Source organism: Tauraco erythrolophus, chromosome 24, assembly GCF_009769465.1.
Source record: "Tauraco erythrolophus isolate bTauEry1 chromosome 24, bTauEry1.pri, whole genome shotgun sequence".
In the NCBI taxonomy this organism is placed as follows: domain Eukaryota; kingdom Metazoa; phylum Chordata; class Aves; order Musophagiformes; family Musophagidae; genus Tauraco; species Tauraco erythrolophus.
This window is the reverse complement of record NC_141488.1, coordinates 4900287-4926062: the sequence shown is the minus strand read 5'-3', so window position 1 is coordinate 4926062 and position 25776 is coordinate 4900287. Positions and strand designations below refer to the sequence as shown.

The 25776-nt window shown below is 50.7% G+C and overlaps 4 protein-coding genes across 4 annotated transcripts; 1 reads left to right on the top strand and 3 right to left on the bottom strand.

Annotated features, from left to right (window-relative positions):
- The first annotated feature begins 1352 nt into the window (after nucleotides 1–1352).
- Nucleotides 1353–11458, top strand: MTFR1L (mitochondrial fission regulator 1 like). The gene is given in 7 exon segments (XM_086626170.1): nucleotides 1353–1402; nucleotides 2229–2333; nucleotides 2991–3100; nucleotides 3903–4114; nucleotides 6510–6701; nucleotides 6704–6821; nucleotides 10436–11458. Coding segments are annotated over 7 exon segments (858 nt in total). The 5' UTR covers nucleotides 1353–1387; the 3' UTR covers nucleotides 10542–11458.
- A 1338-nt stretch (nucleotides 11459–12796) lies between these two features.
- Nucleotides 12797–15968, bottom strand: AUNIP (aurora kinase A and ninein interacting protein). The gene is made up of 4 exons (XM_086626282.1): nucleotides 15876–15968; nucleotides 15412–15547; nucleotides 12951–13752; nucleotides 12797–12890 (listed from the first exon to the last, which is right to left on the bottom strand). The coding sequence occupies exons 1-4, from the start codon at nucleotides 15966–15968 to the stop codon at nucleotides 12797–12799; spliced, it is 1125 nt and encodes a 374-aa protein (XP_086482408.1).
- Nucleotides 15969–16930: 962 nt separating this feature from the next.
- Nucleotides 16931–17971, bottom strand: PAQR7 (progestin and adipoQ receptor family member 7). The gene has a single exon (XM_009986191.2). The coding sequence runs from the start codon at nucleotides 17969–17971 to the stop codon at nucleotides 16931–16933; it is 1041 nt and encodes a 346-aa protein (XP_009984493.2).
- Nucleotides 17972–22798: 4827 nt separating this feature from the next.
- Nucleotides 22799–25565, bottom strand: STMN1 (stathmin 1). Its single transcript, XM_009985786.2, has 4 exons — nucleotides 25499–25565; nucleotides 24688–24860; nucleotides 23694–23885; nucleotides 22799–23313 (listed from the first exon to the last, which is right to left on the bottom strand). Exons 1-4 carry the CDS (start codon nucleotides 25509–25511, stop codon nucleotides 23245–23247), a joined length of 447 nt encoding a protein of 148 aa, XP_009984088.1. The 5' UTR covers nucleotides 25512–25565; the 3' UTR covers nucleotides 22799–23244.
- Nucleotides 25566–25776: the final 211 nt, after the last annotated feature.

The window sequence follows — 25776 nt, the reverse complement described above, 5'->3', positions numbered from 1 at the left end:
CACAGCCGCAGTGAACATCTGCCCTGCTGGCTTTTAGGGAGCTTCGTGGGAGGTGTTTTTGCTGCACCTTCCGTGAGCCCTGCGGGCAGGCCTTCGGAGCACTGTCAGTTGGGCTCAGGTAGAGGGTTCCATTTTGGTTTCCTCCCCCACCAGTTCTGCAGCAGAAGGGGATGGAGAGGGCAGTGGCTGGGCAGGCAGGGATTGCTTTTGTCTTTCCAGGCTTGGAAAAACAGGCAGAGCAGCGGTTCCGCAGGGCCAGGGGAGCCTGTTTTCCTTCTGCTGTGCTGAGGTCGGGACAAAGCCTTGGGGATCCCTGAAAGCACCTCGTTTTTCCGCTCGTCAGCCACTGGGCTGTTGCCCAGAGCTGCCTCTGAGCCCCCCCGGGCTGTCTGAGCTCGGGGTGACGGGGGGTTAGCCAGAACGGTGACAGAAGGATCCCAAAGAGCCACCCCGAGGCTGGAGTAGTCTGGGGGATCCGGGGGGGACTCGGTTGCGTCCCCCTGTTAACCCATTAACTGCAAAGCTGCCACATTGATCCGTCGCCGCCGTGGGTGGGCTCGGACAGAAGCCGCTGCCTGGGGGGTTTATCAGTACGTGCCAAGCTTTTCGTCTCCTGTTTGCAAACTCACTAAGGATTTTTCCGATGGGTCTGTGATACCTCGGGGGGAGGAGGAGCTGCTTCCCCCCCCCCCTCCTGTGCTTTGTGACGCTCTGGTCTGAAACCCGCAGCGGGCCAGAGCCGATGTCTGCCAGCGAGGGGGCGGGGGGCGGCGGCCCCGCGCCGTTCGGTGCCGGTGGGCGCGGCGGGCCCTCGGGCCGCGGCTGTAGCTGCACTCGTTAAACCCGTCCCCACCACGCTCGGCCTCCGCGCAGTCCTTGCCGCCGCCGCGGGGCGGAGGGGGGGCGGGCTGTGGGGAGGGGGGCGCAGGGAGATGGCGGGGGGACACGGGTGTGAGCGCGGGGTCGGTCTGTCCCTCCCCGCGGCGCTGCGCCCCGACAGTCACCCCAACGCCGCCCCGGGGGCCCCGCTCGCCATCGCTCCCTCCCGGCCCGGCGCCGCGGGGCTCCGCGCACGCGCGGGCGGTACCGGATGCGCGCGGAGGGGGGCGGGGGGGCGGGTTCTGCTTCCGGGTGATGGCGGCGGAGGGACCGGCAGCGGGGCCGCGCTGCGCCGCCGCCCCTCAGGTACCGGCGGGGCCTCGGGGCGGTGGGAGCGGGGCGGGGGCTCCGTGCGGGGGCGGCCCCGGCGCAGGCAGCGCCCGCAGCGGCTCACTCTGTCTTTCAGTGAGAAGCGGCGGCGAGCGCGGTAAGATGGGCCCGCTCCGCGCCCGCGGGAGCCGCAGCACCCAGCGCTGAGCCCGCCCCGGCGGCCGCCGCCAGAGCGGAGATGGCAGCGGACTCCGTAAGTGTAGCGCCGCCCGGAACGGCCCCCCCGGGCCCGCGGCCGGTGGCCAGGGGGCTGCCACAGCAGTCAGCGCACTCCCGGTTCGGGGATTCGATTTAAGGACATGAGGAATTGTGAATTGAATCGTCTGAGACCAGCGTTCGGGCACTGCGCGCGTAGCGAGCCCCAGCAATAAGTAAATTAACGGATTTGTTGGTGGACTGGGCGATGGAACTGGTTTGGATCCCAGTTTGTCGTTGTGGCGTTCGCTGTCTGGAGCCTTGTGCAAAGAGCACTTCTCCTTTTGAGTCCATTTCAGGAGCATCCAGAGACCACTGAAACATTTGCTGTTTCTGCAGACACGCTCCAAGGCCGTTCTCATCAGCCCTCAGCTGGGAGGGGTGTTGACTGGGCGCTTTGCTGTCATCCAGGAGATGTTCACGGCCTTACCAGTGCTGACTGTGTTAAAGGTCACGTGGAAGTGAGAGTGTCCCTTTAAATGAGACTTTCTCTGATTTCAGTTTTCTCCTGGCCCCCCGCATTCCTTCTTTTGACACGTTTTCGTTTGTAGCTCAGTGTCTGCCACTGAGTGCTTTTTGTTTTCAGTCCTGAAAACACTACACCCCAGTTTAAAACACCCCTTAGTAACTGGCTGGCTCACGTATGTTCATCTGAAACACAGTTTTATGGAACGAGGACCTTAGTGATTAGCAGGTTTCCGATTAAAAGCATCACCCAACAATCAGAGCTCTTGAGTTGATTGTATAGGATGATTTCCAATTCAATAAGTTCCAAGAAGGGCAACTGACTTGGAATATTAACTATATCGTACGACTTCTTGCAGACGATCCCCATCTGGCAGAACAAACCCCACGGCTCAGCGCGCAGCGTGGTCAGGAGGATCGGGTCAAACCTCCCTTTGAAACCCTGTCCCAGAGCAACCTTTGAGGTAAGCAGACTCCGAAGGGATTTGGTGATTGTATATGGGAAAGATGGCACAAGACATGGCACTGCCACGAACTGCTGTCCTGTGAACAAAGGGGTCTGCAGAGTTGTGTGCACAAAACTCATGTAGTAGTATAGGTAATTGTAAGATTTTTTATTTTTTTTTTAAATTCTGTTCTTGTAAGAGATCATTGGCAACTCGAGGAAAATACATCCTGAAATAGAGGAGGTATAGCAAGCTAGAAGAGACAGAAACATGGAGCTGCTGCTCCAGTGCTTTGTTGTGTGACCTCCAGCAAGCCACATGCCCTCTAGGCCAGTTTCCTAAACAGTAGGACAGGGTTTGTGGAAACGCTTACGTCACCACTCGAGCTCAAGGACAGCGCTGGGGCTTGTCGTGGCACAGCGTTGCACGTGGCCTTGGCAGCGTGCTGAGCTGTATCGGGTTCCCTTTGCTGCCTTGCTGTTCAGCCTCACGGAGCACAGCGACACATGGAATGGACACATTCTGGCTTACGTTTCCGTGAGCCAACTGGTTTTGCTCTCGCACATCCGACGGATGCAGCTGCCGTCCTGTGGCTCTGACAACCAGTACAGCACATCTGGGACGGCATCAGGAGACAGGACCACCGTTTGCTTAGTGTAACTCTCTTCTTTTTAGGTTCTACCAAATGTTTCCGACCTCTATTTAAATGATGTCCCTCCAGTCCCCACCTTGGCAGACATCGTGTGGATAGCAGCAGACGACGAAGAGACGTATGCCAGAGTCAGGTTGGTTTCCTCTTCGTGTCTGCTGAGCCTTATTTTTATGTGCTGGTTTGTTTTGCATAGTATAGGCCAGCCATTGATCAAATGATCGCAACTTCCAGGCCTCCTGAGGTCTGATGTGGTGCCTGTTGAAAGACATTTTTCCCAAGAAACAAGAAAAAAAAAAATTGGACAAAGGACCCTAGGAGGAATTCCTGTAGGAGGTGCTAAGGGCCTGTGCCATGCCATATTTTACTCACTTGAAAGATCCGTGCAGAGTAACCCCTGTGATTTGTGGTATTTTCTGGTTAGAAAGTTGAAGAGTTGAGTTCTCCTGGGATTGGAATGTTCTGCCCCCAGGAGTTTGGTTCTGGTCAGCTGAACCTTTATCCTTAGAGCAGGGCAGTAGTAACAGGTATCTTGCGAAAGATAAAATGGACTTTGAAATCAGAGGCAAAAGTTAGTGGGTAGGTGACCTTTCCCATCTGCATCCAGCGCGCCACCCGGCACAGAGGCACAGTTACCAGGAGAGAAATGACTTGAAACCATGTGAGCACACCCAGACTTGTGTCCCTGTGTCCTCCCACCACATCTCGTGCTGTTGGGTCATGATTTCGGTGACAGGCTTTCTCTTCTTTGTAATGCAGAGAGCACAGCGCATCTGCGTGGTGGTACACACGGTGTAGTGGCTTAATTCACTGTGTTGAGTGACTTAATTCACTGTGGTGGAGTCTTCTGCTGTCCTGAGGTGGAGGCAGAGCATTGCTAGCACTGTTGTCAGAGGGGTCTGGACCTTGTAAGTGACCCACAGGTTTTTGTCCTGTAGGAGCGACACTCGCCCACTGAAGCACAAATGGAAGCCAAGTCCCTTCACTGTCATACAGCGAAACGCTTCAGTCCCCAACCTGAGGAAGCAGGAGGAGAAGCTGCTGGCCTTGAAGAAACCTGGTTTACCAGCACTGAGCCGAACAACAGAGCTCCAGGATGAGCTGAGTCACCTTCGGAGTCAGATAGCTAAAATAGTCGCTGCAGAGTCAGGTAGGAGTGTAATGAGCTTTGTTCTGTTGAACGAGAAGGGCTGGGTGAGTGAACCGTGTCATTTCCTCCATGCAGAGCAGGCTTGCGTGTTGCTGCCGTTGGTGGGACGCCATCTTCGGGCTCAGCTCAGTGCTGTCTTTGTCTAGATGTTTGCATCTGTTTCACTGGAGGAGTCCAGCTCGTTTTTAAGAAATACCAAGTGCTGCTTTGTGGCTGCATTGGATCTGGAGGCCAACTCGTCTCAAGCCCCGTGTTCCATGAAAGCGTTTGGTGTGTTCTTGCCTTTCCTGCGGCGAGTCAGCCGTGAGGGAGAGGGTTGTGTCTTGGTTCGGGTGGAGCGAGATGTTTGTGTTTGTTTCTTTGAAAATGTTCCATTTCTGTAGTAAATAAGGTATTTGGAGAAGAGCCCAGCTGAACTGATCGATTCCTTTCTTTTAGTACATTTGTAGGCAACTAAAAGCCACGTTTTAGTGGCAAAGCTAAAACTGGACTGTAAGGAAAGACAACTTCTCTTCCTTTCATGGTTTTTCCTGTATACTCTGCTCTGAAAATACAAGGATATTTGGTAGTATCCAAATCCCAGTGGTCTTACAAGGCTTGCTGCAACAGTGGCTGGTTTAGAACATGTGAAATTAGTAAGACAGAAATACATTGTGTGTATTTATGGAGCATTCAGGAGGCAGAGTTGTTGATCTCCCAATTCAAAATGCTGAACAGTTTTTCAAACTAAAGGAATTTAGTCCTTCTTGAAGACAGTTTTTCTTAAAAGCTGTGTTTCTGTTACACAGAATACTTCTGCCAATAACCAAGGCGACAGCTGTGTTATGGCTGCTTCCCAGGGGAAAAGAAGGACCTGTAATTCTTCCCATTACTTTAAAAAACAAACAAACCAACCAGGATTGTGCCACGCTTGAAATGATACTGTGTGGGTTAATTCCTGTTTGTGATGGGCAGTAGTGGCTGATGAAACCTTCCTTATCCTACATCTGAAAGCAAATATTTCCTTCAGTTCCCAGATTGCTGCTTTGTACTGTGGTGTGTACGTGAGACCAAATCTCTCGTGCTCTGTGAACGATGGTGTGGTGGTGGTTGGATTATTGCAGCCTCACGGGACGTGCAGCGTTAACGGCTGCTTGTTTTATCCAGCTATCCGTGAGCCATAAACACGTCCGAGCATGAAGCAGCGTTGTGGGGTTTGATGTAGTTGAAACGTTGGTTTCTACAGGAGAGACTGGAGGTTCTTTCTCAGTTCTGTGTGATGGTCAGTGGACTCTTAAGAACCTACTCAATACCAATAACAGTTCCTGTTGACTTTGTGTCCTCCAAGTCAATAGCAGGGAGCCGCGATTCCGGGCCTGGCTGTAGCTCAATAATCTGATGGAGATACCTATTTAGCAGGTTTATTTTGGAAAGATTGATGTCAAAAAAGAAATATTGTACAATCCGCTTTGTTATATACTGTTAGAGAAATGCCTTAATTGGAAATTGATAACTATCTACAAGTTTACTCTAGAGGCCAAGGGCATTAGTGCTTTAAGGTACAGTTTGTTTCCAGTACAGGAAGGTTCTTTCAAGGAGATGTGCATTAAGCGTTTTTCTAGGTTTTTGGTTGCTTTCCCTTAGTTCCCTTTCCCTTACACTGGAAATATCTAACTCATTTTCACTTAATAACACTTGGAATTTATATAGCTTATATAGTTCTTATCCTCACTGGATTTTAAAGCATGAACAAATAAATCCCATCTTCCCCGTGGAACAGGTGGATGCTATTCTCATTTTGCAGATGGTGATGGAAAACCAGGTGAAAATGCCTGCAGTCACAGAGTGAATTGCTGTGACCGTCTGGTGTAAAACGCTGGCACTCCTGAGCCAGCTCTGCATTCCCACCGGGCGTAATGGTTGTGGGGGAAGGAGCCTGAAAGGAAAAGAAAAGCGAGCAGTTCACAAGGCGATGAGGAAAAAGAGGAGGAAAGTGAAGACAATTAAGACCTGCATTCTGCTGCAGGCTCCCTCCGTGACCCTGAGCAGCAGCGAAATCTCTGCTCTTCCATTTCTTGTCTGGAAACCAAAGTGAACCTTACGTGACTTCTGCAGGGACGGGGCGCAGTGTTTGAACCGAGGGGTGAGACGGTGATGGGCGCAGTAGGAATAGAGATCCATAAGGGGGCTGCAGGGATAAAAGGCACTGGAAAAGGTCTTGTGTTGCATCGTGGTGTCATGGGAAGCAGAGTGGACATGGAGAGTAACAGAGAATATGATTTATTTGTTTTCCCATAGCACGGGGGAGGCTGGCTGATGATGCCTCTTGATCCATATTCTGTTGTTTTGGGGAAAAAAAAAACCTACATGGTTTGGTTTGAGTTTATTTATCCACGTATATTGTTTTCTTTTTCAGCTTCTGCTTCGTTAACACCAGATTTATTATCTCCAGGAAGTTCAAATGCATCTTCTCCTTTACCTTGTTTTGGACCCTCTTTCCAGTCGACGACTTCCTTCGTCATTAGCGACATCACGGAGGAGGAGGCAGAGCTCGAGAGCCCCGAGCTCCCGTCGGTCTCCATGCTTTGTTCTGCAGCCTCCGAGTGCTGTAACCAGAACCAAAGGATCCTGACGAGGAAGATTCCGTGTCTCTTTCCAAGGCCAGCAGTTTTGCGGACATGATGGGCATTCTTAAGGATATTCATAGGATGAAGCAGAGCAAAGACTTGTAAGTGCTTCCTGAACTCTCTTGATTTTATCTCTTGTCTGTCAAATCACTGTAGACACTGGACATTGCGTTCACTGCTTGTTGGTGCTGCACTGTACTCATGATTCACAGGGAGGGAAATACCTGTTTACAGTAGAACCTGCTAACACTGAAGTTTCTGGGGTTTTTATTGATTTTTATTTATTTTTATTTGACCTGCCTGGATAAAAAGCAATGGGGAGGAGCTTAAACCGATTAGCACAATGTTTGTAGAATCACAGACTGGTTTGGGTTGGAAGGGACCTCAAAGATCATCCAGTTCCAACCGCCCTGCCATGCGCAGAGAACGGTTTGGCTGTTTCAACTTGTTCATCTCAAAAACAGCTTGCATTTCCCCAGATAAAAAAGCAGAACTGTATATTTGCAACCTTCAGAGTGAGGGCCGCACTGTCCTCTCTGCCCGCAGCGGTTCCAGGTGCTGGTGCTTAGACCATCTTGCACTCCCAGGTGGTTGGGAAGCTCAGCAGCTCTTTCAGCATGGCACAAACAGGAATTAACACGTGGGGCTTTTCAGCTTCTCAGCTTTTGCATCTGGCCCAGCTCTGAGCGTGGGCAGAGTGAGTTTTCACTTGTCTCGTGATGAGTTTACACATTGCTCATGAGAACACCTCAAGCTGATGCCGTGCCAGCTGCCACACGGTTCTGCCCAGCTGACAACGTCGCTGCTTTAGTGTTTGCTGTGCTGCCCTTGTTGTATGTGTAGGATCACAGTGATATATTTTCCACATTTTTCAGCCCAAAGATCTATCCGGTCGGCATGTTCTGTGAGTAAGATTCCTGGCCGAAAATAACGTGTCGTGTGGTGGCTGTTTGCAATTTCTGTGCCTAATTCGGTTTAAGAGAAATCACATTCTCAGCGCTGAAAAAATTCTGTAGTCAAGTGAAAGAAATATGTTCAGTGGCATCCAGAACACCAGTACGGTATTCCACATCCATAATTCACACAGCACACCCTCTTGCTCTTGTTTTCCCAAGTGTTAAATATTACTCAAAGCTCAGTAGCTTTCTGAGAATGCCTGTAATCCTTCTTGAGGGTGAGTAGAATTCATGGACCACAGATGAATTGCTCCTCTTCCTTCTTCCTGTCTGTTGCAATCCTGGCTCTGTTAAATCCCGAAAAGCTTGCAGATGCTTCATGTCGTGACATCAAATGTTTTAACTTTCTCAGAAACCTGTACCTCTAGGACTAAGCACTGACAGGTAACGTTTTTATCAGTCTTCCAGTTAGTACAGACTGGCGTGTTCGGCTTCTGTGGAAGCAGGCTTTTCAGGGTAAGAAGACTGCCACCATCTGTGCTGGGTGAAAATGGGGAAATGTGCATTGTTCAGGGCAGGGGGGGCAAAACTTATACAGATGATGGCAGGGAAACCTGAGGTGTTTCTTATCCATGTCTGGATATGCCAATAGGGCTGCTACCAGGGCTGGCAGAGTCACGCAGAGCCAGGTGCTGATGGCAGGGAGGCTGTTTGCAAAGTCTTCGAGGAGGGCTGGAGCACATCCATGAGGCAGGAACACAAACGTGACTCGTGTGGCTGGGTGTGCGTTAGCCGCAGCCCGGTGTGCATGGTGGGCGCTGTGGTTGTGTCTGTTCGTGGTGGCTGTGGGGCACACGAATGTGTCATCAGCAGCCGTAGAGCTCATCCTCAGTGAAGAGCAGCGTGGCAGGGAACGTTGTGATGTAGTGGGTCACGATTTGACCTGCTTTCCTCAGCAGAAGGTGTGAGAACAGCTAATCGGGCTTGGATCTTGCTGTTACCCTGGGAGAGGAGCTGTGCGAACGAGTGGGAGGAAGAGATGGCTCGTGCACAAAGAAGGGATTTACCAACAGCCTTGCTTCTTAACGTTACAGATGGAGGAAAGGATTTTGTGCGGTAGAATGCTTGGAAGAAGGGGGTAGCTGCTGGGGTACAGAGTGGGCAAAGGAACCGAATCACCTTTCTGCCCCTGTGACAGCTGGAGTGATGAGCTGGGAGCAGGGACACACGTCCTTCCTCTGCTGCTGCCGCGTGTGTCAGGGCCAGAAACACTTCAGTAGAAAAGTTTGGGATTGTTTCTTGCTGAAGCTGGACTGTTTTCCTCTCATCTGTTTCTCTCTCTCAGCCTCTAACTCATCCCCTACGTGCAATAGGGACGTTTTGGGATACGGTTATTACAGTATAATTAAAGCTGCTTGAAGAATTGCAGGTAGTTGAAACATTAAATAAATCACTGATGTTCATTACTTTATTCAGCTTTAATTCCTGGACACGATCCTCTGGTGTCGGTGCAGCTGTGCGAGCAGCCCTGCGCTTCTCCAGCCGCGCTCACCGCGCGGCCGCGCTGGGCCAGCTTGAGCCGAGCTGTAGGATCATGTACTCTGTGAAGGTACCAAACGATGCCTAACGAGATAACTACATAGATGCTTCTCTGATGCTCCTGTTTAGGACTTGGTGCTTAAACACAACCCTGGAAGCCTCAGGAATGAGTGAGAAACGCTTGCAGAAATGTGCATGTTTCAACAGATGTGAAATTTGAGCCTGTTGAAGTGTCTGTGGTGCCCTGCGAGGGCAGCGGGTGAGCGGTGTGCCCTGCTGAGCCCTGCTCAGCTGGGGGGAGAGACAGGTAGCGTGAGGAGCTGCTGGGACTGTGAGTAACTTCCACTTGTAAGTACTACCCTTACGGGACTGACCAACTTCATTTTTCCATGATTATTTCCTCGGCCCTTCAAGCAGCTGTGAAGGGCTGAGACACTGAAGGTGAATGCTGGTGGTCTGCAGTCTGCTGCGGGTTGTGCCGCCCTGTAGGACATTGTACCCGGTGGTGGATGTTCCTCTTCTCACCCGCTGTGGGGTGTCTGTTTCTTCGCTCATCCCGGGAGAGCTTTTCCTCGTGAGCGGCGCAGCTCGAGGCTGTCGGTGCTGCCTCTCCTCACTGCTCTTAGTGTCGCCTCTGCCTCTGGCCGCTCCTCCTGCCAGATCCTTGGGTAACTCGGGCTCCTCAGGTTTGCCCTATAAAATAAGTTTCTAACACGTCTACCATGAACTGCTTGTCTGAACTCGTTGGAAGAGGCAGGGTGCTTTGATGAGGGGATGCTGCAGCACTCAGTGCAGTAGCTAAGCGGAGGGAAACGCGTACCAGCCCTCCTTGAAAACACCTGCAACTACCCCTATTTCAATAGGAAAGCTTATATCCATCGTATAGCAACATTCATGGAAAAAAATACTTCCACTCAGACACCACACCACTTGTAGATTTATATTGAGGGGGATGTAGGCTGTAAATAATTAATGAATTTTTGTTGTACTTGCTTGTTATTAACACCATTGAATAAAAATAAAGAGCTTTGATGCTGAGATTTTCAGGATGCTCCTTGATCCACAAAATGAGCTCCAGGTTTTCTAAGCCAGCAGGAAAGGGCTGAATTTTTAGCTGCTTTCTGTTGTTTTGTGGTGTTGTTCTTGCACCTCCTCTGCTTGTGACAAAAGCTGATGATAAAGGCTGCAGAAAAATACTTAAAAGACTCTAACCAGAGCTGTTAACTATCAATTTTGGCACTTCCCTTTGCTAATTCACTCTGCTTTTGTCTCCTGTGTAGAAACCGAACTTCCATGAAGGAGGAAGACCCGGCTGTTCTTATAGCAGAAGTTCTGAGAAGAAAATTTGCCCTCAAGGATGAAGATCTGGCCCTGAAGGAGAAATGATGTTACTGTCATTAAACTCTGTAAGCAAAAGTGTTATGCTCCCAAAATTTTCTCCACAGTAGCTGCCTTCCTAAGGATTGAGCCTTTTGCCTCTTTTATTAATTAGAAATGGTTTCTGCACTGGACACTTACTTAGGAAAGACCCTATGGATTTGATGTGTTTTCCATGTATTGTTATATTTAAGAAAAAACTTTTTAAGATGATGGAATTTCTTTTCCACCTGTATTTTGATGTTGATTATTGATAAGGATCTTCTGAAAAGTGCAATGAGTGCTGCTGGATGACGTTCTTTCTACCTACAATTTTCCTTAGGTTCAAATTAAGCATTAACAGTCTTGTTGCAATACAACCAGTTCCCATTTCCAGTATAAATGTATGTCAAACATCCGGTTCTTCCTCTGAGTACGGTACAGAGCTATTGAGAATAAGCTCATTAATGTTCCCAAGTCTTCAGGAGGTGGTTGAATCGCAGCGGTAAAAGGCGTCTTCCCAGTAACTCTGTCTGAGCTGATGGTAGGATGAAACCACAGTCAATGATCAAACCACTCGGCACGTCTAAGGGATGGTTTTAGGGAGCCCCGGGTATTCCTTAACTCACAAACTATCCCCACAGTTGCATGACAGAATGGCCTTAATTTCTTGCCACTAATTTAATGTTTCATTAATAGTCCTTGTGTTCAGAGGATCTATTTTATTTAGCGTTCAAAAGGTCTATTTATGGAACCACTAATGCTAAGAACTGAGCACCTGCCCCAAGAGCTGTCGTCTGAGAAAAGGGAAGCAGGAGCCTGGCGTCATCGATGGCTACAGTTCTCACTGAGAGGTTTCCTTCAGCTACACATTCTCTGCGATGTTCCTCATGGCTGTGTTTAAAGTATGATTTTTTTCCTTTATATAAAATGGAGCCTTAATAAGACAGTGGTTGTGCTTGGTATTTTTAACGCGGTGTGCAAGCATGGCAGCAGCGGTGGTTGTATCCCGGGGTGCGGAATTTCAGCTGCTGCAGCTGGAGTGGTGGGTGGTGGTGCTGCAGATGAATGTGCTCCGATGTCGAGGATTTTCTTCATCCACCAGGCCCTCAGCCCTTGAAAATTTAACCCATCTCCCCCACCTCAGAAGTGAGAGAAGCAGCTTGTATTGCTTCTCCCCCCGCAGTGAGAGCAGAACAGCGAGTACGACTCAATCAGTTTTACAGGCCACTGATACTGCTCTTCCCCTCTCATACGCATGCAAAGAGCCACAGGCCCAGAGGATGGTTCTCCCTGTCCCAGTAAGGCTCCCCTGCGTAAGGATTTGGTGGGAAAACACCTGCCTATGGAGAAGACGGAGCCGTAACCAATAGTCCCTGTTCCTGGGAACATGCCCCATGTGCAGGATGGATCTGAGTGTATCGGCACAATTAACTTCTGGCCTATGACCTAACTCCAGTTGGATCTATTGTACTGAAATTCTGGCCCAAGGGGAGAGCAAAGCCATCTTAAATGGCAACATTTGCAGTGTTAAAGACATACTCAACATTAAAAAAAAAAAAAACCAAAAAGTAAAAAACTGGGCAGTTGCTGCTGACAAAGCAGGATCTCGTCACAGATCCGACATTAGGACACAGTTCAGACTTACCCAGAACAAATCCCTCCTGTTTGTCACAGTCTTCCTCACTTTAAGCCTCTGGTAAGTCTGGCAACAGCAGCCAGGTGCTCTGATGATCCCCCTGCAGCTACTGGAGCTACATCTTCCATGGCCACAAACACACAAGCCTCCCATTACGGTGACACATGCACCAGCTGTCACCTTCAGGGGCTGGCACAGCTGCAGTCCTGAGACAAGCAGGACATAGCTGAGCCTGGTCCTTCTCACAGCAGCTAAAGTGAAGTAGATGGTGTGGGTCCTGCACTGGGCCTAGAAAAAAAAACCTTTAAATTTACACTTCCATGATCCTAAGAAGTACAGATTAGCAGTGGGCTCTCTCAGGCTGAACAGCAGCCTAAGAAACACAGCTGCAGTGCTAAAGTCAGGCCTTGGTCACACAGGCTCTAATCATGATGGAACCAGTCAAACCATTGCAAACATAAGCCTTCAAAATTTTATTTTTATTAAAGCAAAATTTCAGAGAACAAAGAGGTCCTGCCTGTTGCACGGGTCTGCTGCATATGCTGGCCAGCCCATACACACAGAAACAGTGGGTACACTTACCTAATTCTAACTTTCTTACAAAAAAACCCACAAGGGGTCATACAGGTGACCCATTCAGGGCCACTTACCAGTGTTTAATCACTCTGTTCCCTTCCGAATCCTGTGTGAACAGTGAATCGTAGCACACCTCTAGCTGCTGCTGCCCCAGTTTGCTCCAGCTGCTGTTTGCAGCGTCACGGGAACAGCCCTTGTAGGGAGAGTTCGGCAGCGGCCTGCGCGAGCAGCCGTGGTCCTTGCGAGGAGATGGGACCTGCTGGTGGCGGTGGGCGATGACCCTGTTCCCCTCTGAGTCCTGGGTGAAGAGCTGCCTGCAGGGACTGCTCAGTCCTGGCTCACTGCCCCGTCCTTCCTCGCCTGCGCCAGCCCCAGCGTTGTGGCTGCGCTCTCGCAGGGGCTGTGCTCCGGCCGGTCGGCGTGGAGATGGATAGAAGCCAGCAGTCCAGGTGCTGTCTCTCGTTGTAGCAGGATTGATGTTCTCAGTCTCAGAGAAATCAATTACAGAATGAGCACTACCCGATCGGCGTGGTTCCGTGTTCGGCTTTGCACCAAGTCTTGGTTGGAAACCAAACCCAGACTTCGCCCCCTCTGGGTGCAGCTGACCCGCTTGTTGCTCCATCCCGCAGTCGGAAGTTACGCTGCCGCTTGCTGACACCGCTTCTCCGGCAAATAAACGGGACTGGTTTCTGTGAGCGATGATCCGGTTGCCCTCTGAGTCCTGGGTGAAGCTGAAGCAGCAGCAATCCTCTCCCACCCCACAGGAGGCTTCATTCTTGCTGGGAGACTCCACGTGTAATAACGGAGCGTCCAGCAAAGGAGTCGGCGAGGCTGGTGCCTTCTGTGGACGACGCTGGGCTGGAACCTGCACCCTCTCCTCGGCGCTGAAGGATTGCTTCTGGGCTTCCTCCGTCCGCGGCAAAGCCAAGATCTTCACAGGGGAGGCGGCCAAAGAAATACCTTTTTCTTTACAGTCTTTATTTGGGATAAAAGGAGATGGCCTGGAGTTTTCTTTGTCTTTTTCATCTGAAAACAACAGGAAACTGGTTAAAGCCAGAGCTGGCACGCATATTTCTCGGGGTTAGTCACTACCCACACCACCGTTCCTTGATGCTTGACTCAGGACTGCTGCTTTAGTGCTCCTTCGAGTAGCACCACACAGACCGTCCCACAGCAGAGCAGCACTGCCACCACCTCACAATCATCTGCGTTTGCGCTGCTGAGGCTGTGATGGAACAGCAGCCTAAAACATGGGAGCAGTTCGAAAAAATAAGCTTCCCTCAAGTGAGACGCAAGAGCTGCGTCTCCAGTCTTTGGCTTCCCTGCCTTCCTCCTCTCAGCTTTCCAGGCAGTTCACCTACAACATTCCCTTTAAAAGCTCAAGAGTTACCAAAAAACCCCCCACAAAACCCCACAGTGAAACTCCTACAGCTTGCATTCATCGCCTGATGCAAGCATCAAGTCCCACGTTTACTTCTGAAATCCTTTAAAATTAAATCTAATACAACGTCTCAATATAAGCAAGCTCACCCTTGATCCAGGATATGCTAAAAGAAAAAAATTACACATAAAAAATACCTTAAATACAGATAAGAAGCACCTTAAATCCTACAGACCTCTGACAGACAGCAGCAGCGGTCAATGAATCCGAACACAGAGTGCGTAAGTGAATGCAATCGATCGAAGGAATCAAATAAAAAAAAAAGAAGAAAGCACACAACACATTCAAAAGGAGCAGGAATAACAAATCCAGAGCAAAACCCATCAATGGCCCTGTCACAACACAAAAATTCTGTCAAATAATTACATTGTACAATTTATGTAAAGCTTCCTCTAATCTGCTTACTGCAAAACTAGTTTAATGTTGATGAACTAGCCATTACACAACTTCCAGTGTACAAACAGCTACACAATCCTACACTGCTGGTTTCCACATCCATTTCACTTCTCTCTATATTTATTAATTTGAGACCCACAGACAAATCCCAGTTTCTTGTATTCCAGAGCACAAAAGCAGCCTCAAAAGCACAGAGGTTGTGAGTTGGCTTAATTAGCTTAAATATTTCAGCTCTCTTGTCATTCCTTCATCCATTCAGCTGGGGTTAACCACTGCCTTCTTTAGAAAAGGCTTTGTCCAACCTTTCATAAAAAAAACTTTCCACACTCACTTCCCACTGATCCCCCTTACAGGGAGGTTGTTTGAACCAACATTCATTTTCACTTCCAGCTATAAAGTTCCTTCAAGGGCATTTAACTGACAATTTAGGGCTGCTGTTGTTTAGCACAAACACGGTGTCATTGGGCAACCCAGAACTGGACATTTTGCCACCTGGACGGTTTGTATCAGCACTTGGGCTGAGCCAGACTTCCCAGCATTCCACTGAAAACTCCAGTTTTGTAGGAGATTGAGCCTGGTGAGTTTCTTAAGAGTTCCGACTGCTCTCCAGTGAAGACTGGCTGTGACTGCTGTTATTATGCTTTAGTCTAATGCTGTAAAAGGTGCTTGCATTTAGATTAACCATCACAATAAAATTATTTCTGGGAATTCAAACCTTTCATCTTTACCCTCTTCATTAAAAACCATATTTTTCTGCGTAGTAAAGCTGCCAAGAAACAAAACGAGATGGGTTTCCAGTTGCAGCCTGAAACGACTTTCCTGCAGGAGCGTGCGCTGTCCCGCGTTACCTGTCTGCGTGCTGAAGAAGGCGGAGATGGTGGTTTGCCTGGTGCGAGGCTGGGAGGCTCTTGTCTGCGTGAACGCGACTGAGGAGCGCTTCCTTTCCAGGGTTCGACTGGATGCTTTTGGCTTGGCTGTAAGAGGCTGGGTCAGGAAAGAAACAAGGGAAAAGTGAAAACATGCCATTAAAAACAATTCTACCCTTCTTTTTTCAGTCCCCACCTTTGTTAAATGCTTCGGCTCTTCCCGTGGCACCATCCCAGGACGGCAGAGGTTGGAAGGGGCCCATGGAGGTCACCTTGTCCGACCTCCCGCTGCGGCGGGGCCCCCCGGGGCCAAGGCTGGGGCTGTCCCGGCCGCGCTGCGCTGTCCGCGCTCTGCCGGCCCCGCCACGTCCCTCTCGCACTTCTAGAAACGCTCCTGCATCGCGCCCGACCCGCAGCCGCGCCCCCGTCCCCGCGCCGAGCCCCACCTGCGCCGCGCTCCGCTTCAGCTCGGCGGTGTCCAGCCACACATCGCACGCCTCGGCCTGCCGGGCCGCGCCGCCTCCGCGCCTGCGCTTCATGCCGGCACCGGGCGGTCCCCGGCACCGGCCTCCCGGGGCGCGGAGCTGAGGGGAGGAAGCGCAGGCCCCGCCGCCGCAGCGGCGCTCGGGGGGCCGGGCCCGGCCGGTACCTCAGGCGGCCGCGCTCCCGGTTCCCGCCTCTCGCTCGCGCCGCCCCCGCCCGGCGGCTGCAACAGCCACCGCGCGCGCTCGAGGCGGAGACGGACCAATCCGAGCGGCGGGGCGGGATGAGCGGCAGGCGGAGCCCCGCCCACTCTGGGCTGTGCCCTATATAAGGCCCCGGCTCGCGGAGGGGACGAGCATGGCGGCGGCGGGGCGCAGCCGTCGCGCCAGCGCCCGTTGGCACGGCCCCATCCAGCGCGGCCGTCCCTGTCATTGCCCCGGGGCTCAGCCTCCATGGAATCAGCTCCCTCCGCCTCCCCTCTTCCCGCGTTTCCAAGGGTCCATCCCCTTCTCCCGCAGACCCACCAGGGAGGGGGAGCCCTGCTGCTGGCAGATAGCTCTGTACAACTGCCCAAGCCATGCGGCAGGGCCTGAAATGACATTAAACAGATTTGCTACGCGTGTTTGTGGTTTATACGTGCTCAACTGGGTCTGTTCCATGGGTTAGATTCCGCTAACAGGCCAGACAGCATCTCCTTACCTTTTGCTGCGAGACCCGGCAGCCTCCAGGAACCCTTCCCAGCCCACCGCTGCACGAACAACATCTCATTCCAACTGTTTATTCAGGCATGAATTAAACCAGTGTACCGTTTTCAAAGCAAGCTGGAACTAATTCTGAATTTAACAAGCGTAAAAAGCAGCTCTTACTTTCCCTCCCTACAGAGAGCACTGCCCAGTAACAGTTCACCAAGTGTTCCATTCCTCTTCTCCAAGTTTGTGGCCGGATTCATTCCAGCATCTCCACAGCTGGCTGCAGACCAACCGTTTGGGTGAGCTCACCTGCTTCTCCTTCAGGCCTCTCACTCCGCTTTGAAGCTCAGCTTGTTCTTCACCTTCCAGGCCATGTAAGCGGCTGTGAGGACAGAGCAGGTCACCGTGAAGAGGCACAGGGCAGAGAAGTTGTGTGCCAAATCGCCCTGAAGACCGGAATAGATCTGCCGCCTGGATTCATAGTCCAACACCACCGCCTCGATCTGCGCCAGCGTGCAGAGTACCAGGCAGACGTGAAAAATCTGGTGGCTCTGCCCGAAGAAGTGACATTTCCCGGGGAACCACTTCTCAGGGTAAGGGTGTGAGAAAAAAAAGGCACCAATGAGGAAAAACAGCACCTGGCATTTGTGATACAGAAGGGCTGGGTCAGCTCGCTCCGAGGGCGGCGCGGTGTAGATGCGGTGGATCACGGGGCTGATGTCCAGCATGTACGCCAGGCCAGAGGGCAGCTCCTGGCAGAGCCGGCTCAGGAGGCGAGCTGACTGGTGGTACTGGTACTTGGCGTAGCAGGAACCGGCGCAGGACAGCCACGCTAACAGCACGGCCGCCGGCATGTAAAACCCCTTGATATTCTCATGCCAGCTGGGCTCGATGGCGTAGTAGTAGTGACCCAGAGCGCTGCCGTACTGGTAAACGGCGACCCCCACGTAGTCCATGAAGAAGAAGCTGTAGTGCCAGAACTCGGATTTGGCCTGCAGAAGGTGAGCGAGGGTGCTGAAGGTCAGGTAGGTGATGGACGCCACGATGATGATGAGGAGGGGTTGGGCGTGCAGGTCCTGCCCAAAATCCACTCGCTGCGAGAGCTGCTGGAAGCGCAGCAGCAGGATCAGTGCGGCCACCAGATGAGTCCAGACGTTGATGGCCTCGTTGTGCTGCTGGAAGAGCGTCGAGAAGTAGTAACGCCAGGTCTGCTGCACCGGCCGGTAGCCAGTGTGGATGTAGGGCTTCCAGAAAACCTTCGGCACCTCCGAGCTGCTGACGGTGGAGGGAGAGAGGGGGGCCAGCAGCGGAGGGACCTGCCGCACGTTAATGAAGAGGCGGCTCAGCTTTTCGGTGATGACCGTTGCCATGATGCAGCCGAACTCCAGGTCCCTGCTGCTCAAACAACCTTTGGGACAGAAAGAAAGTTTTGCTGAGGGGTTTAATAGCGACTTTACAAAAAAAAAAAAAAAAAAAATCAACAATCAGGGGCTATTTGAATGCTTTATGGTTTTTTTTTACCCCAAAGATATGTAAAATCATGCATGACTGGAGAATGGCCTTGTTATGGCTGAAATAAAAGAATCACCAAAAATAGTAATAGGAAGGAGCCTGAAGTGAGATTTCAGAACCTCTGCCAGTGTGCCCAACGCTGCACAGGCAACAGACTGGAGGAGTACAGAGGTAGAGGGCACGAGTATGGGGTTAATTGACACAATAATTAACATGCCAGGACACCTCAGTTTCTAGCTTACCCCTTTCCCAGCAGTTTGGGAACTGCTAAACAAACTAAACATCCTAAATCAACTTCCCGCTCCAGGAGCAGCCCAGATTTTTCCTCTTTTAAACCATTTGCAGTATCTGTCTTCACAAGTAACAACGAGCCACGTTCCCATCAGCAGCGGCACGACCTGCTCTGCATCACGAGGTGTATTTGGGAACATAAATAACTGTAATGCCAGTGACAGAAGATGAAACTTCTGTGTTTAGAGTTTTTACCGTCTTTTTTCAGCTCCTGATTTTCCATGCAGTTTTGCACTAAAAAAAACAACGCAGCTCAAGTTCATCCTGTTGCATCACTGAGGTCCAGCAGCGTAATCTTTGCGAGCAAGCATTTCCATATTTACATTTTCGAAGCCACTGTCCTTACGGAGATAAAGGCAGCCTGGCCAGCTTGTTCTGCCTTTTCCCTGCAGCCTTAAAAACATATTGACCAGAACGTGCTCGAAATGCGATTTCCCCCCCGGTCCTTTACCTGCTCTTGCTCAGTTCTGAAGAAAACAGCCCGGCTGCCGTCCAGCTCCAGTGCTGATTTACGCCTCAGCTCCTGGCAAGTACAGTCATTTCAGGGACAGCTCAGACAGGAAAAAGCTCTTCGAAGTTTGGGAACAGGAGGAGGAGGGGATAGGACTGTTTATTTTAAAAAATCTCTGTGATTTCCTCATCAAAATGGAGTAGCTAGGTCTGTAACTCATGCCTGCCTGAAGCTGAGGAGCACAGACGCAGACAAAACCAGGCTGTTTGCTGCTCAGCTCCCCTCCTGAACGCTCTTTGCCCACCTCCTCTGCCCTCCTCGCCTGGTTAAAGAGGCTCCCTGTCAAAAACAACCAGCCTGGCTGAGGGCAGCACCCCGCAGAGGGCAATCCTGATCCCCGCTTGGCCTCCTAAACCCTCCTGTAACACTGCAACGTGCCCAAGGTGCCAGTGAAAAAACAAACTTCATCAACCTCTTCCGGACTTGCCGCTCCTGCACTGAACCAAAACAGCCTCGAGTCCTGCCAGGGAGATGTGGGCAAAAGCAGAACTTTCCAGGTTAAGCTATTTTGACCAAAACTTGCCAGGCAGTTTGGAAGAAAACACTGCCATTCCGCTGCCTGGAGAACTCACCTCCGTGCCAGGGCTGCCACTGCCCATGAGAACACCTTGGTATGTGGGGAGGAGGCTCAGCTCCAGACCGTGTCAGACCCCATCGCGGGTGCCAGAAGACAAATTCCTACAGGAAACGTGCCCCCAGTTCTGCTCAGGGAGATGCTGTGGCAAAAGCAGCAGGAAAAGCTGCGTTCAGAGCAGCCAGGCACGAGGCAGGAAAGGGATCCGTGTTACTTCAGGTCCTCCAAAACTTGTTGGAGCACGACTTAATTTGCAAAGCTCTTCCTAGCTACGAAGCCTTGAGCAACGTTCGGTTACGAACGGAGCACATCCTGCGCGGCGCTGGAAATCATTAATCTGGCTCGTAAGCTGAATAACCACCTCCACATACCCACGAGATGTCAATAACGTTGCCTCAGACGCCTGTTATTTCCTACGGAGCACTTCCTTTCTCCAGCAGCATCCACCCATCCAGCTGAATTTTTTCTTAATGATACAGACTCAGCCCCCAGCTGTTTACATGCCCGTTTGCTCCCGTGTATGTATCTGTATTTAGCCTTCCAAAGCACAAATATGGGGTTTTTTTTTAGTTATGACCATTTTTTTTCTCAGCACAGGCTCACCGAGCTCCCCGGTACCAGCGAGCCGAGCGTTTTCGGTGGCTGCGCTCCAGGCCCCACGCCCCGGCAGCCCCTCCCTCCTCCCAGCAGTGCCAACCCTGCCAAAATCCCCCCTGGGGCACCCACGGATTGATTCCCTCTCCTGGGAATTTGCTTCCCGGGAGGTGTTTCAGGACGCGAGCGCAGCTGGAGGTCACGGTCGCTGCGGCCCTGGACCCTCCCTCCCCTCCCGGGGCCCCGGCAGCTCCTGCCGCCCCTCCCCGGGACCCCCCACCCCCCCCGGCCAAGGCACCTGCCGAACCCGCCGCAGCTCCGCTCCCCGGTGCGGGACGCCGAGCCCCCCCCGGGACGGGGCCGGGCTGCGCCCCCGCAGCGGCCGCCCCCTCCGCCGGCCCCGCCCCGACACCGGCGTCTCCCCCCGCGCCGCGGCGGAGCGCTCCGCGCCCGCGCACCGGCCGGCGGCAGCGCGTTTCGCTCCTTAATCGTTTACCGGCGGCGGGAAAGCCGCGGGGTGCCGGCCCCGAGCGCAGCCTCTGTCCGTCCCTCCGGAATTGTTCCTTCTCCAGTCGCCCTCACCGCGGCTTCCAGGCGCTTTTGTAACTTGCTCCCGCGCGGCGGGCTGGGAAACAAGCCGTGGAGCTTTTGTCTTAATTTTGTCTTTTTTTTTCTTTTAAAGCCACCTGTTTATGGTCCAGCTTTCCCCACCAGACACCGTTATTTCTCTTCTCCTGCCCGAGCACCATCTCCTCCCGGCTGGTTTCCCCCCTTGCTCTGGTCCCAGATCACTTCCCCTCCTCTCGTTATTTGCAGCCCCCAAAACATCCGTTCCCCCCCAGCAGGTCCCGGAGGAACCCGACTCAGCTCAGACCCTGGGCATGAAGTTCAACATAACGCAGGCGCCACGTAAAGCAGAACTGCGGCGAGGGAACAGAAGGCCCCAAGCTGAGATCCGACACCTTTGGCAAGTCAAAAAAAAAAAAAATCACATTTACTGACTCTTTGTGCTTCTAACACCATTTGGGGTTTGGCAGTGCTGTCACCGTCCTCCCCCACCCCTTGAAGAGAGGAGGAGAGGAACCCCCACATGGCATTTGGGCCATTTGGTCTTTTCTCAGCAGGTAAAGAAATACATTAAAATGAAGAACTGTTTTTTTTTTTTGATTGCTAATTATGCCTCATCTTGTATATAGGAACTGATCCAGCAACCACTTAGACCTCCATTATGTGGCACTAGAGACACTCAACTCCTTTCCTAAGCACACGGTGCGGGGTTCAAGGCTGCATCACAAAGGTCAGCTCTGTATTCCCCCCCCTCACCTCCCCGGGTGGATCCTGACCCCATCCCTGTGCTCTCTGCTCACACCATGTCGGTATGTGCCATTAACAACCCAAAACCCTGCACTGCTCGTGGGTGGTTGCTCCCCAACAGACAGAAATACAGTCTTTCTTACCTTAAATGATGAAGTATCGTAACACTTCCAAAAATCCTTCAGGTAAAGGATCCGACTCCAGCCCTCCAGCGCACCAACAGTGACTTTATCTCACTGTTGTTCTTTCATTCAGAGTGTAGTATCAGCTTTTGGTTAAGTAGAACTCTGATGCAAGTGTGATGCATGAAAGCTTTCTAAAACTGAGGTTCCTTCTTTATCAAGCCCCAGAAGACAGGTCAAGTGGTCCAGCACTCAATTACCCCCTTAAAAAAACAAAACAAAAAAACCCCAAAAAGCACAACAACAACAAACCTACCAGCTTTCCACCCTCAGAACGTTTCAGTCTGTCACCCAGCCAATGCCAGAGGCTCCGGGTGTGGAGTTCACCTGAAAACAAACCTGGTAGCCAAGTCTCAAGATGAAGGACACAAAATGGGGAAGACAGGACAGAGCGTGCCTCACGGAGCACTCACAGGAGCTGCGAAACCCAACGCTTGCCCACTCCGAGAGAACACACTTCCCAAAGCCGAGTACTTCCCAGCAGGGTGTTTGTACCGAAGGCGTGAGGAGGCTGTTCCCACACCCCGACCCTACTGCAGGAGTACCTGGGATGTCTTTGGCGGGTTGGGTGGGTTTCAAGGCCCCCGTGCAGTGCAGCACCTCTGGACCCATCCACCTAAAAAGCACCTTTCCTCAGAGCGCAGGCACAGCCGTATCTATTTCTCGCAGCCCAGAAAAACAGAGATGCAAACAGAGACGCACATCTCCTGTGGGCTGAGGTCAATCTTCAGACTCGCCCTGCAGCACCACATACTACTATACCCACACATCCGCGGCAGACACCAAACCAAAGAGAACTCCTATCCCGGCACAGAACAGGTTTCTGACTTTTGTGCCCTGACACTGCAGGACGCGGTACAAGAGTCACCATTCAATAGCACAAGCCATCTTCTAGAAACCCTTACCAAAAAAAAGAAAGGCTCAGATCAGAGTCATGTGGCAACAAGGACTTGTTTGTTGAAGTGTCAGCATCCAACGGGAGGTGGTTCTGAACTCTTTTTAACAAAGCCACACAGCAGCTGACCGCTGCCGAGGTGTCAAAACAAAGCTGGGATTGTGGAATTAAGACAATGAGGGTGCTCTGGGGAAGCGGCGCTCGCGCAGCGTGGCCAGGGACGGACAGAAAAGCACTGCCACGGACCCTTCCGCCCCGCGGGGACAGGGACGCCTGTCGCAGACCTTGGCCAACTGATTTTCTCACGTCATTTTCCAGAAGCCATTCTCATGATAACAGCACTGTGCAGCTTTATTTAGTCACTCAGTTACAGCAGTATTTTAGCAGACTGGGACAGAGTCAGATTTTTGAAGTGTAACAGATATTGAGCATGGAACAGTATTCTACATATTCCTTCCACAAACGTCTTACAGAGCTGATACAGTACTAGCCATCAACCCAGCAGCAAGCGCACTGGAGTAGAAAAGGATGCAACAAGAAGATAGCTACACTGGAAAGACAACACTTTAGAAAAAGTGAAACATGTCAGGTCTCCCCTCTAGCCCCCAAAGAAAGTGTACAGTTTGGATCTAATTTTACAGTTCTACATCAGTTTCTAGAAACTTAAAAAAAAAACAAAACAAAAAAAAAACAAAACCAAAGATAAAACCACTGGCCAGTACAGTCTTTGGATATTTAGAGGAGGGGGAGAGTCAGTTTCCAGAATGAAGTCAGTCAGTTTCAGCCTCACCAGGGTCTTTGCCTTCTTTGTTCTTTCGAACCTCTTCAATGTGCTTGTCCTGAAAGACACGGGCAGGGAAGCAGTCAGCCGCCCGGGTGGGCACAGCAAGCCCCGGCTTGCTGCCCACCCCCCCAGCTCCCAGCAGGAGCCTGCAAGGGTGGGTTTCTGACAGGGGCTACAGGATGAAGCTTCGTAAGAGAAAGTGAGGTGCTGCTCTAACACCATCCGTCCCCTCCACCCCAAGAGGAACATTTCTGCAAAGCCTGTTGCAGATTTCATCATCTTTTAAGATTAGACCACCACAGAACTCCCAAGGATGTCTCTCTACTCATAGCACTCCCCTCACTTGGCCATTTACCTGGCTTTTTTTACCCAGTTTTCACAGGAAGGAGCATGGATAAACTCTCTCCCAAGGGAGAACTGAGACTCTACACCCACCTTCTCCCTCAAGCGTTCCAGTTTAGCAGCCATTTGTGCCTCGCGGTTTTCTTTGTTAGCTTCCATTTTGTGGGTCAGCTTCTCCTCTGCCATTTTGCTGAAGTTGTTGTTTTCTTCAATTGCTTTCTGAAGCACCTCTTTCTCATGCTCCCGCTTCTCAGCTAGCTGCTTCAAGACTTCCGCTTCATGAGACTAACAAAACAGAGGACGCAGGCTTTGAACAGAAAACAGACAAACTACAGAGACAACTACAATCCAGTTGCTCACAACTCCTGAGATAAAAGATTTTCTGCTGCTTTACCAGAGAGCAGCATAACTTTGTGACGCAGGACAGAGCTCCCTGGTGCTTCCTCCACCCACATAACCCATTTTCACCATTACGGACTACCAGGAAAGTTAAGCTTCTGTCACTACTTGCAAGTCTTATTAAATGGGATTTTTCTGGAAAAAAGAACATGGATCTTTATGTTAAGATCATTAGATCTTTCCTAGAAGATTCCTGCTTCTCAGAACAGTGAATCACTGCGATTTTGGTCACACAGGAGCCTGTGCTTCAATTAGTGAGCTTCTGCACAGCCCAGGGCTCTAAGCCACATCTCAACAGCAAAACCTTACATTAAGTAAGACATTCTACTGGCAAACCTTCTCATTATAGACTTCTCACTACATTTTTTAGCAGAAAATTAATCTTTTATGATGTTGTGACAAGAAAAAACAGCTTCATCCTGAAAGAGTACCCCCTCGTAACTGAACCTTTGCTCCTGTTTTTTCAAGTGACCATTCAACACCACTTTGGGAATAAAGCTACGGCCTCACAGACTGTAACGAAGGCTCATAAGAGCCTCAGAGATTCCAACAAAGTTAAATTAATATTCCATTTACTGTAATACAAACTGCTTATCATTTGTCCCAAAGGACAAGTAAATTTAAAAAAAGAACACCACAACTTGCACAGTCCAGTCACTGCTCACTTAACCTGTTGTTTCAAGTTTACCTTGCGTCTCTCTTCTGCTGCTTCCAACTTCTTCTGAATCTCTTCCAATGACACATCCTTCTTCTTTGGGGGAGAAAGAGGGAATTCTGGGACTGCCTCTTTTGAGCGGGGACTGAGTATCAGCTCAAAGGCCTGCCCAGAAGCACGCTTTTCCAGTTCCTTCACTTGAATATCTAAGAACATGGGGAAAAAAACCAAACAAACAGTATTTTAAGCCAGGAACTGGCTCGGGCAACTTGCAACGAGAGCCCTCAAAAATTCAATGCCGCAAAGCTCAAAGAGACTTCTTGAAGGCTTATTTTAGCCTTCAATATCCAGGGTCACAAAGACAAGTTTATCAGTACTTCAAAGGAAAAAAAATCATTATTTCTCCAATGACAAATCTGAGGAAGAGGTCAAGACATTCACCCAAGACCTGACACAGCCAAGAACTGAAACCAGCTTTCAAAGGAATACATAAGCCAATGTTCTCTCTTCAAACACCTCTGAAGAGGCATGCCAGTCCTGCACGGTGTCAGTTGCACCAGCACACTAGTTTTGGATCACCGAGATGTCTACATGATAGTCAGCTCTGTTAACGGAGCAGATGGCATGCAGATGAGCTGAAGCCCATCTGCTAACAGCCTAGTCTGAGAGGGCTTTTGGTACGTTTTCACAAGCGCCCAGTTTTAACAGCTTCTCCAAAGCAGCCTAGAGAAGGGAGAAAAGCATAGTGACAACAGTTCATTTCACTATATTAGATGTTAAATTATTTCTGAGGAAATTAAGAGGAAAAAAACATAAAGAGTATTTAGTGCATAATACTACATACCAGAAGTAGCCATGACCAAGAAAAGATGACTCCAGAAGCCAAGTCAGGAGAATTTCAATCAATTGAATTCCTGGATAACAAAGAGACATGCCTTTGAACTGCAAGTAGAGGAATTTCATTTCTTCTAACTCCTAATAAAAACTGCTAAGCATAATTAGACCTGCTGAACAAAAGACAGTCAGGTAGGTTACTGCAGTCAGTAATTCCAGTCTGTTCGTGGGGCTAAGGCTGATGCACACTCCTAGGAACAGCAGAGATGGTCTCAATTATTGGCATTG

Bases quoted from the DNA above. Each gene is read 5' to 3' on its own strand.
- AUNIP (XM_086626282.1), bottom strand. From the start codon at position 15,968: ATGAAGCGCAGGCGCGGAGGCGGCGCGGCCCGGCAGGCCGAGGCGTGC. The intron at 15,548-15,875 runs GTGGGGCTCGGC...TTCCTGACCCAG, and splicing joins TGAAGCGGAGCGCGGCGCAG to CCTCTTACAGCCAAGCCAAA. The intron at 12,891-12,950 runs GCGCAGGCCGCT...TGCAAACAGCAG, and splicing joins CGCAAGGACCACGGCTGCTC to CTGGAGCAAACTGGGGCAGC.
- PAQR7 (XM_009986191.2), bottom strand. From the start codon at position 17,971: ATGGCAACGGTCATCACCGAAAAGCTGAGCCGCCTCTTCATTAACGTG.
- STMN1 (XM_009985786.2), bottom strand. The intron at 23,886-24,687 runs GTAAACTTGAAA...CTGTTTTGTTAG, and splicing joins CAGCAGAAGAGAGACGCAAG to TCTCATGAAGCGGAAGTCTT. The intron at 23,314-23,693 runs GTGGGTGTAGAG...CGTGTCTTTCAG, and splicing joins TGGAACGCTTGAGGGAGAAG to GACAAGCACATTGAAGAGGT.